The 19,979-nt window shown below is 42.5% G+C and overlaps 1 protein-coding gene across 1 annotated transcript in view; it reads left to right on the top strand.

Moving 5' to 3' along the window:
• The first annotated feature begins 1,805 nt into the window (after positions 1-1,805).
• Positions 1,806-19,979, top strand: part of ZC3HC1 (zinc finger C3HC-type containing 1) — a 63,507-nt gene continuing 45,333 nt past the window's right edge. Inside the window, exon 1 of the mRNA XM_073619362.1 lies at positions 1,806-1,973. Coding sequence (XP_073475463.1) covers positions 1,852-1,973 — 122 coding nt within the window. The 5' untranslated portion in view covers positions 1,806-1,851. The remainder of the gene's footprint in view (positions 1,974-19,979) is intronic.

Here is a 19,979-nt window from a genome sequence, read left to right as displayed (position 1 = left end):
TATCAGCTTTTATTTATTTATGTAAAACCTTTAGGGTACTTTCACACTGGGGCGGTGCCAGTGTTAGCGGTAAAGCACCGCTTTTTAAAAAGGGGTTAAAAGCGTCCGTGATGCAGCGCTTCCAAAGCGCTTTCCAGGAGCTTTGGAAGCGGTGCAGGGTTTAGAACAGGAAAATCTGGATGCCGCACACCGGATGAAGCTGAAAAATCTTCTTTATTGTAAAACTTGGATCATCAAAAATACAGGACAATCAGACAGATAGTACAGACACAGCTGACGCGTTTCACACTCTAATCTGAGTGCTTACTCATAGCTTTGGAAGCGGTGCCCATTAATTTCAATGGGCAGGGCGTTTTAGGAGCGGTGTTCCCGCAATGCCCCAAAGATGCTGCTTGCAGGACTTTTTTTCCCGTCCTGCAAGCGCACCGCCCCAGTGTGAAAGCACTCTGGCTTTCACACTGGGGAAGCATGACTTTACAGGTGCTATTTTTAGTGCTAAAATGCCTGAAAAGCGCCCCAGTGTGAAGAGGGTCTTATCCCAAAAGGAAAAAAAAACAGTTTGCTGTAACTGATTATAAATTTTGAGCTGGAGTTTGGCTTCAATATGTTAGTGTATCTAAATCTCCCAATACATTTAAAACTCCCTTCCTCCCAGACTGACAATGCCGCTGTTTGCTGTGCCTCCTGTTCTCAGAGTTGTAGCTCAGTAATAGAGAAGGTTTGTTACTGGCCAGATTACCAGGTGAAAACAGAGGGGAAAAAAAGCCTGATAAAAGAAAACTGATGCAGTCACCACATCTAATAATTGGTAAGCTGCAATATAATACTTTTTTGGTTTGGGTTTAATATTGCTTTAAAGCGGGAGATTGTCAGTTGATCTTTCTTCTATATAATGTGGAAATTCCTTATTTTGTATGGATCAGCAGCGCTTATTGTACGATCTCCTGTGTAATCACTAATGAATGACAAGAGGTTCGATCTTATCCGATTTTTTTGTTTGACTCCTTTAAGCGGAGTTCCACCCATTTTCTACATGTACAATCTATCACATGGCCATTGAGAATGCTCTTACAAATGGATTTTTTTTTCCAAGTAAATACCTTTTTACTTTTTATATTCAGCAGCACATCCGGCTGCGGCCGTCTAGGCGATTTCGTCACTAGGCGCTTCGCAAGGACTCTTGGGATATCTGCGTCGTGAATCCCAGGAGTCCATGTGAATCGCCTAGTAATGATATCTCACGTTTTTTCCAGACCGGAAAAAGAGGAAAGGAAGAGAGAGCACCGTGCAGTGGCATTACTGCTCAGGCGCGAGTTGGGGAGGTGCATGCTGGGTAGCCAGCTGCACTGATTCCCAGAATTGAAGAGAGGGGGGCTTCAGATGCCCACAGCTGACAGGGAACCTGTCAGCTGTGGGCATTTTAAAAAACTACAAGGACCACACATGACATTATCTAAATGTTGCTGTATATGTTTAAACAAGTACAGAGAAGTGTTTAAAAAAAAAAAAGTATTCGGGGGATTGGAACTCTGCTTTCATGATACTTTTCTTCAGTTTATAAGAAAAAAAACCTTTTAATTTTGTATTACATTTTATTATTGTGCACATGACTGTGGTGAGGTTGATCATTGGGGTGCTGATGACAGACTGTCAGGTGATGTCTGTCTATGCACACTATGCACTGTATGTATGGCAATTTTCCTCAGTCCTGCTCTTTTCCACACCACCAGATGGAGCAGCAGCTACACAACAACACCCCTCAGGACCTGCAGAGGCTCACTGACCCGGAAGTCACGTGAGCGGTCCAATGCCCTCATTTCCGGCTAGCGACGACACTTCCGGGTTATCAAGATGGCAGCGTCCTGTGAAGAGAGCACGGGGATTCCGCTTAGATCCCCTGTGGGGACACCGGGAAAAGTCCGAGAGCTGATCAACGAGGGCATAGTGAGCGAGGAGCGCTGCGGTGATAGCACGTGAGCGGGGGTGTCTCTTATTTCCCGATTTCTACTGTTCTGTCACATTAAGGATGATTTACAGAGTAAAGTATGAGGGCAGTGCAGGGAATCCTGACATTCTCTGTCACATACTATCCTATGAGGTCATGTTGGGGGGATCCCCCCCCCCAGAGGCCGCCACATTTGTAGCCATGGAAGACCGAATGTATATTGCTGCAGTGGTTAGTGTGTGTGCTTCATGTACCCACTTCTGTCACGGCTGTCCTACATGGAAAAATCATTCTTTTATTTTATTTTTGCTGGAAAACGACTTGGAATCCCCAACCAGTATATATATATATATATATATATATATATATATATATATATATATATATGTGACAACACTGAAGAAATGACACTTTGCTACAATATAAAGTAGTGAGTGTACAGCTTGTATAACAGTGTAAATTTGCTGTCCCCTCAAAATAACTCAACACACAGCCATTAATGTCTAAACCGCTGGCAACAAAAGTGAGTACACCCCTAAGTGAAAATGTCCAAATTGGGCCCAAAGTGTCAATATTTTGTGTGGCCACCATTATTTTCCAGCATTGCCTTAACCCTCTTGGGCATGGAGTTCACCAGAGCTTCACAGGTTGCCACTGGAGTCCTCTTCCACTCCTCCATGACGACATCACGGAGCTGGTGGATGTTAGAGACATTGCGCTCCTCCACCTTCTGTTTGAGGATGCCCCACAGATGCTCAATAGGGTTTAGGTCTGGAGACATGCTTGGCCAGTCCATCACCTTTAGCAAGGCAGTGGTCATCTTGGAGGTGTGTTTGGGGTCGTTATCATGTTGGAATACTGCCCTGTGGCCCAGTCTCCAAAGGGAGGGGATCATTCTCTGCTTCAGTATATCACAGTACATGTTGGCATTCATGGTTCCCTCTATGAACTGTAGCTCCCCAGTGCTGGCAGCACTCATGCAGCCCCAGACCATGACACTCCCACCACCATGCTTGACTGTAGGCAAGACACACTTGTCTTTGTACTCCTCACCTGGTTGCCGCCACACAAGCTTGACACCATCTGAACCAAATAAGTTTACCTTGGTCTCATCAGACCACAGGACTTGGTTCCAGTAATCCATGTCCTTAGTCTGCTTGTCTTCAGCAAACTGTTTCCAGGCTTTCTTGTGCATCATCTTCAGAAGAGGCTTCCTTCTGAGATGACAGTCATGCAGACCAATTTGATGCAGTGTGTGGCGTATGGTCTGAGCGCTGACAGGCTGACCCCCTACCTCTTCAACCTCTGCAGCAATGCTGGCAGCACTCATACTCTATTTCCCAAAGACAACCTCTGGATATGACGCTGAGCACGTGCACTCAACTCCTTTGGTCGACCGTGGCGAGGCCTGTTCTGAGTGGAACCTGTCCTGTTCAACCGCTGAATGGTCTTGGCCACCGTGCTGCAGCTCAGTTTCAGGGTCTTGACAAGCTTCTTATAGCCTAGGCCATCTTTAAGTAGAGCAACAATTTTTTTTTTCAGATCCTCAGAGAGTTCTTTGCCCTGAGGTGCCATGTTGAACTTCTAGTGACCAGTATGAGAGAGTGAGAGCAATGACTCCAAATTTAACACACCTGCTCCCCATTTACACCTGAGACCTTGTAACACAAACAAGTCAAATGACATCGGGGAGGGAAAATGGCTAATTGGGCCCAATTTGGACATTTTCACTTAAGGGTGTACTGACTTTTGTTGCCAGCAGTTTAGACATTAATGCCTGTGTTTTGAATTATTTTGAGGGGAAAGCAAATTTACACTGTTATACAAGCTGTACACTCACATTACTTTACATTGTAGCAACATGTCTTTTCTTCAGTGTTGTCAAATGAAATGGTGTAATAAAATATTTATAAAAATGTGAGGTGTGTGTATGTATGTATATGTGTGTATTTTTCCCCCCTCACCTTCCAGGACAGCTACTCGAGAGATGATTGGCTCCGCCCTCTACAGGAAACACAAATCAGATACAATTTAAAAGGCCCCTCCCTTTCCTCTGACCCTCAGTTGTTTTGTGTTTCCAGACCCTCCAGGAGCACCGACATGTTTTTTGTTTTTCCTAGGTCTGTTAACTGTGGTTGGTGGACCCCCCCCCCCCTTCTCTGGTATCATCCAGGACTGGTTGTGGCCAAGTCCTGGGTGATAGTCTGTACTTTTCTACCAGAGGTTTCCTTATTTTTGGGGTTTCTTACCTGCCTGGTGGTGTAATGGTGGCAACTCCCTTCCATTTTTTTTTCCCCAGCCCTGACTGTGTGGAACTGTGTCCTCCTCGTGCTTCACCATGGTGTACCAAGATGGCGTCGGAGGACTTCCGGTGACGCGGCAAGATGGCGCCGAAACCGGAAGTCAGATGACGCACTTCCGGGCGCCGTTTTTTTCTTAAGGAAGCACGACGTGGACACACTGAGGGCATGCTGCTTGGGGAACAGTCTGCTGAACGCTGGACAGGCACATTTAGTGGTACAGCAGCAGTCTATCTCTTTGGCCGATTTCCACTTGCCTCATGGAGCTTGAGGACAGGTCTGAGGATGGAGCACCTGCTTGGATTGAACCAGCGGCAGCATCCGGGTCCCATACTGCCCCCAAGGTAAGCCCTTGCCTGTGGATAGTTTCTTCTACAGCAGGGGTCTTTTTGTATGGACCTTTTTCATTTATGGTTCTTGTTTCTGCGTTTTTCTAGGCCAAACCAGTAAAGAAGAAATGTGGGAAATGTAGGGCCAGGCTTTCTGATAGTTATAAAAATCTATTCTGTGAGAATTGTATTCCGTCCAGAGCTAGTTCAGGGACTTCCTCTTTTAAGGAGTTAATGTCTTCTATGAACGAGGTAGTGGCCTCCTTTCAGTCCCTTAATGACAAGGTAGCTGGACTAGGGCCTTCCTCGTCTAGACCCATAGCTCAAAAGCCTTTAGCCTCAGGTAGATCCCTTCCTCTGTTAGTGTCTGAGACCAATAGTTCACACAATACTTCTGATCTGGAAGAAGGTGAGAATCCGGTTTCTTCATCTGATGAGGAATCTGCATCAGAGGAAGATACGGGTAGTTCAACTAAGTATCTTTTTCCAGTTGAAGATATTGACGAACTACTAAAATCAATATATACCTCAGAGCAGATTGAGATGCCACAGCAAGCCCAATCAGTACAGGATAATAAGTATAGTGGTCTACAGGGGTGGAAATCGAGAGCTTTTCCAGTACACCAGTAACTTAAGGACATGATTCTTTCTGAGTGGAGAGAACCTGAAAAAAGGTTGTTCCAGTCTAGAGGACACAAAAGAAGGTTTCCTTTTCAGTCTGAGTTTGAGGAGGTTTTCTTTAGTTGTCCTAGATTAGATGCCCCTATGTCGCAGGTGGCCAAGAGGTCAGATTTTTCTTTTGAAGACTTTGGGGTCCTTAAGGATCAAATGGATAGAAAGGCCGACTCATTGCTACGTAAGGCCTGGGATGCTTCGGCTTTTTCTTTAGGTCCGGCGGTAGCATCCATCTGTGTGGCTAGGAATTTAGACGTATGGGTCCCGCGTCTGGATGATCTTCTTTCATCCGTTACCCCCAAAGAAGAGATTAGGTAGTCTCTCCCACTCATTGCCAAATCAGTTGCCTTTTTGGCTGATGCAGCAGCAAATTCCGTAAAATCTGCAGCCAGGTCTTCTGCTCTCATTAATTCAGCCAGGCCAGGCGAGCTATCTGGCTTAAATCTTGGGAAGGGGATCTTACCTCCAAGAATAGACTCTGCGGCATTCCCTTTGAAGGCAAGCTCTTATTCGGTTTCTCCTTAGTGGAGGTCCTAGCTCGTTCCTCTGAGAAGGGTAAACAGTTCCCTTTTTCCCAAAAGAATAAGCCCCAGAATAAGAGGCCTTTTCGCAGCTTTCAAAACAAGGCTAATTTTAAAACCATCAGGCAACAGGCTAAGAAGAAAATGGTCTTTTAACAAAGACAAGCAGAAAACGGGGGCTCTCTTTGCTCCTTCAGCCCCTTCCAAAAATCCCCAGTGACGCCAGGATAGGGTTAGGGGAAAGGTTGTCCCATTTCGTCAAAGAATGGGCAGAGATTTCTGACAACTCCTTTATTCTTCAAACATTGGAAAGGGGTTACAGGTTGGCATTCAAAAAGGCTCTTGTGTCTCTGGAAGAGAGGGTCTATTCAAAAGACCTATTAATTTTCTCAGACAATGCCACAACTGTGGCGTACCTAAACAAGCAAGGGGGCACTCGCTCGAAGTCGCTTCTAACATTAACACAGCAGATTCTGTCCTGGGCAGAGATCAATGTCACTTCAGTCAGGGCAGTCCACATCTGGGGGTCAGAGAATGTGCTGGCGGACTATTTGAGCAGGGTGAGCATCAGTTCCAGCTATTGGGAGCTACATCAAAGCACGTTCCAGGAGGTTGTGCTAAGATGGGGTCTTCCCATAGTGGATCTTTTTGCCTCCAGTCTCAACAGAAAACTGCCGGCGTTCTCACTGGAAAGAGAGACAGAGTCCTTGGGGACGGATGCTCTCTCCTTCCCGTGGGATTTCACTCTGGCCTATGCCTTCCCTCCCTTTCCCCTCTTACCTTCTAGTAGTTCAGAAAATTATTCAGGACCAGGCAGAAGTTGTTCTTATTGCCCCCTGGTGGCCCAGGAAGAGTTGGTTTTCCTCTCTGAAGGCCCTCTCTGTAGGTCCTCCCTGGCCCCTACCAGTTCAGAAGGATCTGCTCCATCAGGGACCAGTGTGGCATCCAAACCCTCAGACCTTCCATTTGATGGCCTGGAGGCTGAGCGGCGCATCCTACAGTTGAGTGGGTAAGAAGAAGAATCTATGGGAAAGTTTGGAAAACTTTTATTTCCTGGCAAAGGAAAAGCGGTTTAGATTCTTTTTCCACTCCCTGTATATTGGATTTTTTGCAGGGGGGGAATAGAAAAAGTACTCTGTCAGCACCCTTAGGGTTCAGATTGCTGCCCTATCTTTGTTTACAGAGAGAAGACAAGCAGAAGATCCTTTTAGTCAAGAGGTTCCTTTCAGCCAGATCTTGACATGCTCCCAGGGTCATCAAACCTATTCCTCCCTGGGATCTATCGTTAGTGTTAAATGCGTTAACAAGGGCTCCTTTTGAGCCTTTGCATGAGGCTTCCCTGAAATGTATTTCTTTGAAGATTTCCTTCCTTTGGCTATTACGTCTGGGAGAAGGATTTCTGTTCTAGAGTCTCTTTCCTGTAAGGACCCCTTCCTGAGGATTCTGGAGGACATGGTGGTAATTAGGCCTGAGCCTTTCTATTTACCCAAAGTTTCTTCCAACTTTCATAGGTCCCAGGAGGTAGTCCTTCCTAGTTTCTGTACCTCTCCCAAGAATGCGGAGGAGGAAAGGTTTAGTCTTTTAGACGTGAAGAGCTGTCTTCTGCTTTATCTAGAAAAGTCCAGTGGTTTTAGGAATTCCTCCCAACTGTTGGTGTTCAGTGGCTCCAAAGCATCTAAAAGTTCTATTGCTAGGTGGATTAGGGGAGCTATTTGTGAGGCGTACAAAGCATCAGGTCGTACCCCTCCTTCTAGAATTAGGGCTCATTCAAATAATGAGATCCATGGCCACGTCATGGGCAGAAAGAGCGGGGGCATCATGGGAAGAAATTTCTAAGGCTGCCTCTCCTGCATTTGTCGAACATTATAGAGTTCAGATGCTTTCCAGCCAGGACCTCTCCTTTGGTAGGGAAGTGCTTCAGGCTATCATCCCTCCCTAAGGTATAGAATCTTGCTTATCCTCTCAAGTAGCTGTCCTGGAAGGTTCCTCGCCACAGTTAAGACGCCAAGGAAAGAAGACAGCAGGTAAAACCGGCTGGGGTGTGTACACCACTGGATTGTGGAACAGGGGAGTGGTTGTTTTGTTTTAAAACAAACTGAAAAAAGTGAACAGTGCAGTGCCCCAGGATCGGCGCATCGGCACTGCAGTCATCCCACTGCAACCACCGCACTTATTGCATTACAACGCAGCGTTTGTTGTTTATAGAATTTGAGGACTCACTCACACAGGTGTATAATATGCCTTTAGGGCCATAATTTATACAGATCTAAATGCAGCAGTGTTGTAAACTTTACAGCTTTGTTTTGGTCTGTAGATTTTAGATGTGTAAACTAAAACAAGAAAATTCTGCGTCCACCATCTGGTTTTGTCAAATTTTTACACTCTATGCATGTAAACATCTGTGAAAATGTTTACATGCGTACAGTGTATATGAACTATGTGGGCCACCTAGTGATTTCAGGTCCAAGCTATAAACATCCAAAAAATGTGTAGGTGGCCTCACCAGTGCCAGAATGATTTTGGCCTTCAAACTCAGAGTAACTGACAAGAGGTCATCATGCACAACCCCCACCGATATATTGTTAACAGCTACACCTCCGTCCTGAATGAGTCATTTATGCGGCATGGGTGCAGAATGGTCTCAGCCTTCAGCCACTCAGAATGACCGAAGGCCTAGGTCATTCTGCTGCTGTATCGTCATCACATGAATGACTTATTCAGGACGAGAGGTAAATCTCAGCAATGGGGGTTATTTACTAAAACTGAGAGTGCAAAATCTGGTGCAGCTCTGCATATAAACCAATCGGCTTCCAGGTTTTATTGTCAAGACTTAATTGAACAAGCTGAAGTTAGAAGCTGATTGTCTACCGTTGACAGCTGCACCAGATTTTGGATGCAACAGTTTTAGTAAATCAACCCCAATGTGTAGGCAGTGCAGAATAACTTTACATAGTATGCGTCTCAAGTCATATGGACATAAGCACATGTATGACTGTATGCACAGGAATGCAGTACAGACCACTTTTTACACGACCAGTAAGTTTCAATGCAAAGGCAAAACATTTTCCCAAGTCATCTTTAATGGCAGCTTACAGGAGAGAGAGAGGCCCCTCCCACCTAGACAGGAAACACATGATCCAAATCATTATAAAAAGACCTTACGCTAGAGATGGGCTTGGGCGTGTTTGAAATCCCACGTGCCAGATCCCGCCAGGAAGCCGACACTGCACACGGCTAATCACAGGCAGTAAAACATTTCCCGATTTGCAGCTGCACTGATCGGGAAATATCTCACTGCCTATGATTAGCCGTCTGCAGTGTTGGCTTCCTAGTGGGATTTCAAACATTCCCGGGCCCATCTCTACCTTATGCCTATCGGTCCTTCCGTTTTTTTGTTTCCTCTGGTCAGACAGGATCACAACCTTGTTTTTTCTTCTAGGCCGTCATGATGGTGGCAGGGGCCTCCCAGGCACCGTCCTCCCTCAACAGTGAGGCCTGGGTCCTGGGATCAGTATTGCCCTGTTGGTGGTTACCAGGTTCTCAGGGATCCCCTCTCCCTTTATTTGTCCATGTGTCTCCTCCAGGGGGGGACAAGTCACTGGTCTGTTGTGGCTGTAGGGACTAGGGAGTCTCTCCCAAAAGTATTCACTAGACTGGGGTGCTCAGTACCTGTTCGATTGGTCCCAGTCGTATGCAGCATGTGGCGGCGGTGTTCACTGTGGTCAAGACTGGCAGATAAGGCCAGGTCTTCCCTTTTGCAATGGGTGGAATTGCAGGGCTGCCAACTTTGTTGTGGGCAGCAGCGGGCCGCAATGCATGCACACTTAATAGAGCACATGAATCTATAATACGGGGTGCCCGATCCAAAGGGCCACACAGATGCATGTTCTGGTTCCCATTGGTCTTCTATTTTTGCCAGACAGAAGGTGGTCCAGAAGCCTGGTATTTAAGGAAGCAGCCATGTTAGAGGCAGATCTGGCTGAGTAGGGGGAAGACAGGCACTGAGGTAGGAAAAGGGAGATGTTTTTTCAGATACCTTTTCTCTCTTACTATTTCTTGCTGGTGGAGGGGCACTAGCAAGTGGGCGAATCTCTGATGCAGGGAACTGAGTGTTTGACTTTCATAATATAAAGATGGTGATTTTTTTTTTTTTTTTTTTTTTTAGAAGGCGGGGGGGGGGGGGGGGGGCTCATGATGGAGTGCTCTTTTCCCTGATTTGTATCTCGCTCACTGTCTATATCTCTTCCCCAGTTGTTGTTTACTGGCGCGGGTAATTTTGCGTTTCTGTAGAGAAAAAAAATACAGGCAGAAAAGGGGAAAGCGTCAGGCAGCAAACCCCCTAATGTTTACAGGGGTCCAGATTCTAAACATTATTGCTGAACTTCATCCAGTTCAGACCAGGCCTTCAGGAGCAAGGTCCTGCAAGCTGTGGTCCCACCTTAACAGGTATTTCTAGCCTATCCGCTCATGTAAGCTGTCATGGAAGATGATTTTGGAAAAGTTACTTACCTGTTAACTAGTTTTGCAGGAATCCCCCAGGACAGCGCTAGTCCCCACCCTATAGTAATATACAGTTTTGTATTTTTGTGAATCGGTTACCTATCTATATGTGGGTCATGCCTTCAGTTATTTTCTACTACTGAGGGACAAGTGGGGATAAGGTCTTTTAAATAATGATGCCGATCATGTGTTTCCTGCTTCTCTCTTGCTTAAGCTGTCCTGGAAATCTAGTCAGTAGGTAAATAACTGTTTTTTACCTCTATGCATTCCCTACATTAGGGTAAAAAACATTCTACTAGCCTTTCCCCATTCTCAAGGCTTGCTATGGGGGCATCCATGGGAAAAAGGAGCTGAGAGTGCCGGCGGGGGACCACCAAAGAGGTATAGGGAGCGGCTCTGTGCCATACTGTTGCACATAGCAGGCCAGTATAACATATACACTTTTTTTTTTTTTTTCAAATTTAAAAAAAATTGCCTTTTAGAACAGGCTTTTATTTAAATCCCTAGCAAAAAGGCTTGATTTAAATCATTTTTAAAGAGCAACTGTCATCTCCTCCTCTGACCCGCTGTTGACTCACCGACAGTCCCATTCACTTTAATGGGACGGCTGGTGATGCGGCAGTGACACAACAAGGTGAGGGACGTGGCAGCAGCAGGTGAGTAGATGTGCGCTAACAGGCGCTGCCATGATGAATCTGAAATGACAGGTGTTCTTTAAATGTTAGGACTTATTCTTGCTGGTAGTTGGGAAACCTTCATTTTGTTTGCAAATATTAAAGATTCTATTTCGAATAATAAGTTGTGTACATCGATTTGCAAAACAATGGGATAAAGGAATATTTCTGAACTTTTTTTTATCTCATGGTTACTGTGAAATTGTGCGAATGCATCAATGCAGTGCATGTTTTCTCGGCTTGCAGAGCTTGGATTCATTGAATGAGTTTACCAAAAATGTAAATATTGCAGAATATACAGCCTCATGCTACATAACTAAGCTCCATTTCATGCTGAATCTACTAAATTATTAATGTATCTCAAATATCTTTAGATAGATATTTACTCCAAAAGCATTGTATTAATCACTTCCGGACCGCCTGTCGTCTTTATACGTCGCTACTTGACGTTGATTACAGGTAACTCTTCAGTTCTTTTATTGTTTTAGACCATGAGTCTAATCTTTTTAACGTATACCTTCACAAAGTTCTTCTATTGACTTTCTGGAAGTTACACCACCCTTGGATCTAGTACAATCTCAGTGTTTCTACTATATATAAGATTTGAGCTGTATCTTCACAAAGTCTACCTACAATGGCGAATCTTAAAATTTTGACACTGAATGCAAAGGGTCTCAATAACCCCTTTAAATGGAAAGTTATATGGAATGATGCTTTAAAATATGGAAGTGATATTCTCTGCATACAGGAGTCACACTTTGCAAGGGACATTCCCCCCCCCCCAAATTCTCACATCCTAAATTCCCGCACATATTCTTGTCGAACAATCGTAAGAAGAAAAAAAGGTGTTGTCACAATCATTAAACACTTTCCTTTCAGCTTATTGACTCCAAAATTGCTACCAATATAACATAACGCCCTTGGGAATCTAAGATTGAAAACTCAATATTGACAATTGTCAATATATATGGTGCCAATAAAAACCCTCATCAGTACCTCAAAAAGATCTTTAAACAGTTCAATACAGGGCACTTTCGCACCTTCCTGCCCAGGCCAATTTTCAGCTTTCAGCACTGTCACTTTTTAAATGACAATTGCGCGGTCATGCTACACTGTACCTAAACTAAATTTTTATCATTTTGTTCCCACAAATAGAGCTTTCTTTTGGTGGTATTCGATCACCTCTGCAGTTTTTATTGTTTGCTAAACAAATAAATAAAAACATTTTGAAAAAATAAAAAGTTTTTCTCCTGTTTTTGTTATAAAATTTTGTAAATAAGTAAGTTTTCTCCTGCACTGATGGGCACCGATGAGGCGGCAACAATGGGCACTGATAGGTTGCACTGGTGGGCACTGAAAGGCTGCACTGATGGGTTCTTATGGGTGGCACTGATGGCTGGCACTGATTTAACTGATAGGCATCACTGGTGGCACTGGCAGGCATTTTTTCTTTGGCACTGATTGGCAGCTGCCTGGGCACTGATTGGCATTTCCTGGTGGTCTAGGGTGACATACCTGGTGGTCCAGTGTGGTGGCCATCCCTGGTGGTCCTGGGCATGCACTCGAGGGGGGGCTGCGCTAATAAACAATCAGCACAGACCCTTCCTGTCAGGAGAGCAGCCGATCAGCTTTCCTCTACACGCGTCTGTCAGATGCGAGTGAGGAAAAGCCGATCAACGGCTCTTCCTGTTTACATTGTGATAAGCTGTGATTGGACACGGCTGATCATGTGGTAAAGAGTCTCTGTTAGAGACTCTTCACCTAGATCATAATTGCGGTGTGTCAGACTGACATGCTGCAACAACGATTGCCGCGATGCGTGACCCTGGGGGTGTGCGGCGGCTTGATATCCTGAAAGACGTCATAGGATCCCGTCAGGTTATCGCAACCACTTTGCCGACTTCATTTTGTAATATGGCGGGCAGCAAGTAGTTAAAATTGCCAAGAAAATTCAAAAAGGAAATTGTTATAATTTGTGGAGACTTTAATGCCCCGATGGACCCATCCATGGATATCTGTAAGGGAATTTATTCCACAAGAAGGGTTTAAAAAAATATCCTTTCTCAGGAATACCTTCATGACCCATGGAAATGCCTTCATTCAACTGGAAAGGACTGTACCTTTTTACTCTAATGTGCACAAGTCTTATACGAGGATCGATTTTTTTGTTTTTCCCATCACTGATTAGATTTCTCCTGCAAAAAATTAAGAATTATTAGTATATTATTTTAAATGAAAAAAAAGTGGCGCTGCATATATGAGTCCGTGACAGAAACTCAAAAAAAATTTAACTAATCAAACAAATGAATAAACTAGTGACAGTAAATCATGCATTTAGTGTCTGATAATAAATGTCAAAAACAATATCCACGTGTCAGTGTCCAGAACTTATCAAGAAAATGTTAAACGTCCATGCATAGTGATAAAGTTCTTATAAAGTGAATAATCTTCTTAAACCAGAACAATATAAAAATGTCTTCCACCACACCAAAATGTGACTGTGATCCACTCCCTTTTAAAATTGCACTCACCAAAAAGATACGTCTTGCATTCTCATGCTCGGCACATAATCTGTTTCAAACCCACCAGGGTTAATCAAACTTCGTCTCTCAGCAGCACTCAATAAGGGAGGGTATTCCCAACAGTAAACATGAAATGAAAAAAGCTTCCAATAGTGTGATACTGCAAATAATTTATTTAAAATAATATAAAAATCCTCAACTATTGCACTCGCATAGTTCCAATCATGTAAAGCTTTCCAGGAATTAAAATTACTTGTCACAGAGCCAAAGCGATGTTGCATTCTCAGCGGACCCGGGATGCAGTGTGTTGAATCTCACTCCTCGCTGTCTCGCTCACCTCGCTTGGTCGTGACACCACCTCGTCACACTCGGAAGCAGCAGAGCATCAAACGCTAATCCTCACAGATGGTTGCTGTACAGCCACGCCCCCAACATGTTTCGTCATTCCGACTTACCCCATGAGTACATAGGACATATCACTTTGTTTCATGACACATTTAGTTCAGGAGCGCGGAACTTGTGTATCAGTTATTAAGAATGCCCAGATACACAACATAACATGGTCCGACCATGCTCCAATTTCGATTGATCTAGGACAACAATCTCCAAACAAACTCTATCAGTGATGAAATAAAGACTAGAAGACTTTTTAAATAGTAACGATAATGAGTATGTTTCTGCTCCCAGCTTATGGTGCACTCACAAGGCATATGTCAGAGGGTTACTAATTCAAATGGCCTCTAGAGAAAAAAAAACACAGGCAGCAAATAACCTACTATTTCTAAATATGAAAAAAATCACGAAGCTTCCCCTAAACATGCTCCCCCTTGTACAAAAATGTAATGAAGCAAGGAATGAGCTCCGAGTGATACTTCTCTCCAACCACGAGAAATACTTAAAAATACTTGAATTAAATTAATATTCACAAGGAAACAAAGCAGGTAAATATCTAGCTCTCCAAATACGCCATAAACAGAACAAACAAATTCAAAAATTAGTCCACCATAACTCAGGGAAAACCATATACAACCCACAGATTATAGCTGACACATTTGCAGAATACTTTGAGAGCATATATAACATACAAAACGATAATCGTGTTCACCAACCTCAACAATTGGACAAAGCTCAATTTTTGGAAAAAGTTAACCTCCCAACTATAGATCATTCTAACCTTGGAAAACTTAACAAACTGATATCTATAGATGACATCAATAAAGTTATCCAATTTCTTCCAACAAAGCCCCAGGAACGTATGGCTTATGTAGTGATTACTTAGTAAAATCTTATCACCTCACCTAGACAAATTGTTTAACTACGCTGCGAATAATTAAGCATTCCCCAAAGATGCTTGAAGCGGTTATTGCAGTTCCTAAATAAGGAAAAGATCCAACATCACCTTCCAATTATAGACCCATTTCGTTATCGAACACAGACCTAAAAATCTACTCTAAAGTCCTAGCCAAACGCTTACTAGAAATAACACCCTTCCTAATTGAATCGGATCAATTGGGGTTTGTTAAAGGTCATCAAAGCCCCGATGGTACTAGAACAATGATTGACTTGATCATATATATAGCACACAAGCAAATTCCTTCTCTGCTACTTGGCTTAGACGTGGAAAAGGCATTCCACAAGGTTCATTGGGGTTACATTGCAGAAACTCTCAAGAAGGTTGGTTTTTTAAGGCTTCATTCATGAAGCCATAATGTCTGTTTACACAGTAACATTGGCTAGGGTATTCATGTCAGGAAACCTTTCCAGTAGTTTTATATTCTTTAATGGAACCACAAAAGGTTGTCCTTTATTGCCTATCCATTTTTTTTATTAGTAATCGAACCCCTTGCGACGATTATCAGAACTTATCCTAAAATGAATGGTATTAAAATTGGACAAATAGAACATAAATTAGGTCTATTCGCAGATGATGTCATATTAACACTCTCTTCCTCTGATACCTCTCTGAGCGAAGTTAGGAATACTTTAGAGGCCTTTGGGGTAGTATCCTATTATAAAATAAACCCCAGCAATTGCTATGCCTCACCAATGAATATTCCACCAGATCAAGTTGACGATTTGCGACAAATATATGTACAACTGGGATAATCCATCTATCTCATATTTGGGGATCCGTCTCACTTACCCCACAACTAAGCTGTATGAGGTCAATTACCCTATTTTATTAGAACAAATCACTCAAGACCTCCAATCCATCCACAAAAATCATTTATCCTGGATCGGTAGAATAGCAGCATTCAAGATGCAAACACTACCTAATATTTTTTATATTACTTCCGGTCCCTGCAAATCTTTTTAATCAAGTCAACTCGAAACTAAACAATTGATCTGGGGAAAAAAAAAAAAACAGGGTGCATTTTCGATTATGACCTCAGTGAGATCGAAAGGAGGTATGAATCTCCCTGATGTTCATCTCTACTATTATGCATCATTACTAGATCGGATGAAACACTGGTTTGTATATTCTAATGATAAACTATGGTTGAATATTGAACGTGAAATAGTTAAAGGTAATGATCTCTTTTCCTTAGCTTTTGCTTATTACCTACTCCCAAGAGTGAATATACCTAACACTTAAATCTACCTTAATGACCTGGAAGTTTATTTTAACCAAACTACAACCTATTAGTGATCCGGTCCATGCTCTATTAGCAAAAGGAACTATTGAATATTGCAAAGCAAGGCTTAATGTAACACCCTGGACTAAGTAAGGCATCAATTTTTTTTTTTTCTTTACCTGCCAGATGCTCAAAAGACCCGATTCTCGAAATAAGCTTAATTCCAAACCTCACCTCCAAGCATTTTTATCCCAAAATGAATTTGGTGAATTCCTAGGGTGATCTGGGATTTCTTCACATAAAAGAGGCATATCACTGTTTTATAAATTCATCTCCTCTTTTCCCCCCAAAAACCAAAACGTCTAATATGATTAAATGGGAGTACGATCTTTTTCATGGGAAACATGGCATAAAGCCATAAGCATTAATAGCTCAGCATCTTCATGCGTCGAACACTGGGAAAACTTCCCAAAAATATTAAACTGTTGGTATTTGACCCCATACAGACTTTCTAAAATACTCCCATCGTCATCCTCCCTACGTTGGAGATGTAACACCCAGATAGGTAACTTATTAAATACACTTTGGGGATGTATAGCTTTGTCCAGCTTTTGAAAGTCAAATTCCTCCTTTTATTGCGTCTCTTACAGGGAATCTAATAGCACTCACACCAGCAATGGCCTTACTAGGATTAAACTTAGATCTATACCCGCTGAATTATAGGACTATAGTAGCTAATATATTTTTAGCCTCGAGACTCGCCATAACTAAATTATGGAAATCCACTGTAGCTCCTAATCTAACTGATGTAATTTTAGGACTCCATTCCATAGCCCATTTTGAATTAATGTTGGCACACAAAAATGGCTCCATAGCTAAATTTACAAAAGTTTGGCTTGCATGGACATGACATCCTAGAGCTTCAAATTTTTTGAAAGACAGCAAAAACTACTAAACTTGCGTTTCCAGCAGAACTCAAGACAAAGCTGTAAAACTCATATGATAACTTGTTCTCCCTTTCTTTCCTCCTTTCTTATAGTTTAGCAACCTACCCTTGTTTACAGAGTGTTCCCCTTTGGGGTTAACAAAGATTATTTTATTATTAAAGAATAATACACTGTTGGTTTCATTTTAGTCTACAGCAAATCTAAAGATACTGGTAATGTATTTTGTTCGCTTACAGAGGTCTTATATCTGTTTTATGGTGACATTATCGAATCAAAAATGTTAATATACTATTTTTGTTAAATATCTGAAATCCAATAAAAATCTTTAAATTGGTGGGGGGAACTGTTTTTAAATTGTAAACACCAAGTGTAAAAAGTAGGCCCGGTCCTTAAGTGGTTAAAATAAATTTAATAAAAATCAAAAAATTACGAAATTACGAAAATCCGTTTTTTTTTTTTTTGTTTTTTTAATCATTGATTTTTATCCACCCTGCTTAAGAATCACGGCCATGTGCATAGGACCTTAAAGCCAAAATCCCAGCTTTTAAAGTGGTATTAAACCCAGATGCAATTTACTATATTGCAGCTTACCATTTTAGAGCTGTGATAGCTTGATTCATATTCATTTTTAGGCTTTTCTTTTCTTCTATATTCATCTGGTAATCCAGCCAGTAGGTCTGTTGTTTTTGCTGCTCTCCTGCAGAATGTATCAGAGGAGAGACAAGCCATTTAACACTAGTGGGAGTGCTTTCTTAAGCTTTTATTTATATAAAACCTTTATCCCAAAAGGAAATAAAATGTTTGCTGTAATTGCAGTGTGAGCTGGAGTTTATCTTGAATTTGTTAGTGTATTTAATTCTTCTACTCCATATAATACTCCCCTCCCCCAGACTGACAATTCTGCTGTCTAAAGGTGCCCCCTGTGCTGCTTCAGCCAGAGTGCAGGCATTTTGATACAGGAGGTGTGTTACTGGCCAGATCACCAGGTGAAAACAGATGGAAGAAAGTCTAGAAAAAGAGAACTATTGCAGCCACCACATCTAATGATTGGTAAGTTGCAATTATATTAAATTTTTGGTTTTAGGTTTCATACCGCTTTTTTAAGATTGCCCTGAAAAGCAAAACTTATTAAAACAACTTTTGGAGAAAGCAAACATTATGAATCTACAATAAGGGCCAAGGTGCACCATTACATGCATGGTGCATTATGCGGCTCCTGCTTCCTTCGCTACTGGTGCCACCTCCATGAACTCCGATGCTCTGAGATAGCAACCCGTTGATTGCGCTCTGGGCTTGCTGACCTGCCATCCCAGAGCATAAGTGTGAGCTTTCCAGGTTTGAGGTTGCGTGCCACGGGTTGAGCACCCCTGGTCTAGATTGTCGGGGTTCAAAATAAAGCAGGTGGCAACCCTCTTTCCCCCTCTTTTAGGATAGAAAGATTAGAATGTTTTTCATTGGGACACAGGAAAATAAATGCTTATTAGAACAAAGTACAGTATTATGTCTATATCCCTGACTTCCCGTCCTGGTGATATGGGTGAGAAAGGAAGTGAGAGACAATCTCACAAATGAGGTCACAGACAGAAATAAAAGCTTGACAGAAATTTTACCACTAACCCACTCTATCCAAAAACGAAAAATTTATTTTAGGTATTTGCACAGCTCTTAAAGAGGAAGTAAACTTTTTTTTTTTTTTTTTTCTTCCCTGCAAGGTAAAGGCATAATGTGCTAGTATGCATTGCATACTTTCACATTATGTCACACTTGCCTACAAACGAAGCCCGTGTCGTCCCCGCTGCAGCCCACATCAATCTCCGCCCGTCTTCCTTCCGGGGCCGCGGACTCTGGCTCTGTGACTGGCCGGAGCCGCCTTGTCACGTCACGCTCCTGAAGAAACGGCACGGGCGGCCGTTCCTTCAGAGCTCATGCGCCGGGTACATCATCGGCACAGTATACAGTAAATATATCCTAAACTGCGCAGGCTTACCTATAGGTACAAATCATAAAGGAAGGTATACAACCTCTTTAAAGCTGCTTCACTTTTCGTGGGGGAAAAAATATCAAATTTAAAAAAAAATATAGCACATACTATTGCTATGTCATATTTAATTTAATGTTACTAAAAATTACCTTTCTTTTTCAATTTGCAGCACTGTAATTTTCTGTAAAATGCAATATGGCAACTTCTCTAGATTTGTAAAGAACCTTTCCACAGTTGATGCACTGAACACCCACAGAAATGTTCTTTCCTGCTTGTGTGATTGGATTACTGATTTTCCCAGAAGTCTGCACTAAGATACAAGTCAGATTTTAGGCATGCTCTGCAACACAAATAAAATTTTTGTTGAACTACTCCCAAAGAGTTAAATGATATTAAAGGCAGGTTTTTTTATTTTTGTGTCATAGTTGAATGCTCTGTGCTGTGGTTTTGCACAGAGCAGCCATGATCCTCCTCTTCTTGGGTCCCCCGTTGGTGCTCCTGGCCAAATGCCCCCATAGCAAGCAGCTTGCCAGTGGCTCTCGCTGCTATCTCAGCCTATGAGTAAGAAGTGACAAATGACCCAGAAAAGCCGCTGCTCTCGTGCACATAGTTGGATCGAGATGGGCTCAGGTAAGTATTGGTGGGGTTGGGAGGGTCGCTGCACATAGGGTGTGTTTATTTATTTTTTTTTTTTTTTTATTTTTTTTTTTACTTTCATGCATAGAATGCATGAAGGTGAAAAACCTTGGGCTTTCCCAACCCCAGTTGTGTTCGCTTTGCATATGTCTCCTTCTGCCAAGCTAATTTTGATGCTTTGATAATTTGATACATCTGATGCCTTGATAAATGGCACGTATTTTGTGTTTTTCTTTGTCTCTTTTGTACTAGTAATGCTGTCCACCTATATACATAAAACTGGTACTCCTTATCATATAACAACTTCTTGTTCTACCTCAGTTTTGTAACCATGTATTGTAACACTTTGTTGTCCATTGGCTTCTATTTGTAC

Source organism: Aquarana catesbeiana, linkage group LG03, assembly GCF_042186555.1.
Source record: "Aquarana catesbeiana isolate 2022-GZ linkage group LG03, ASM4218655v1, whole genome shotgun sequence".
NCBI lineage: Eukaryota > Metazoa > Chordata > Amphibia > Anura > Ranidae > Aquarana > Aquarana catesbeiana.
This window is presented reverse-complemented; position numbering and strand designations above follow the sequence as displayed.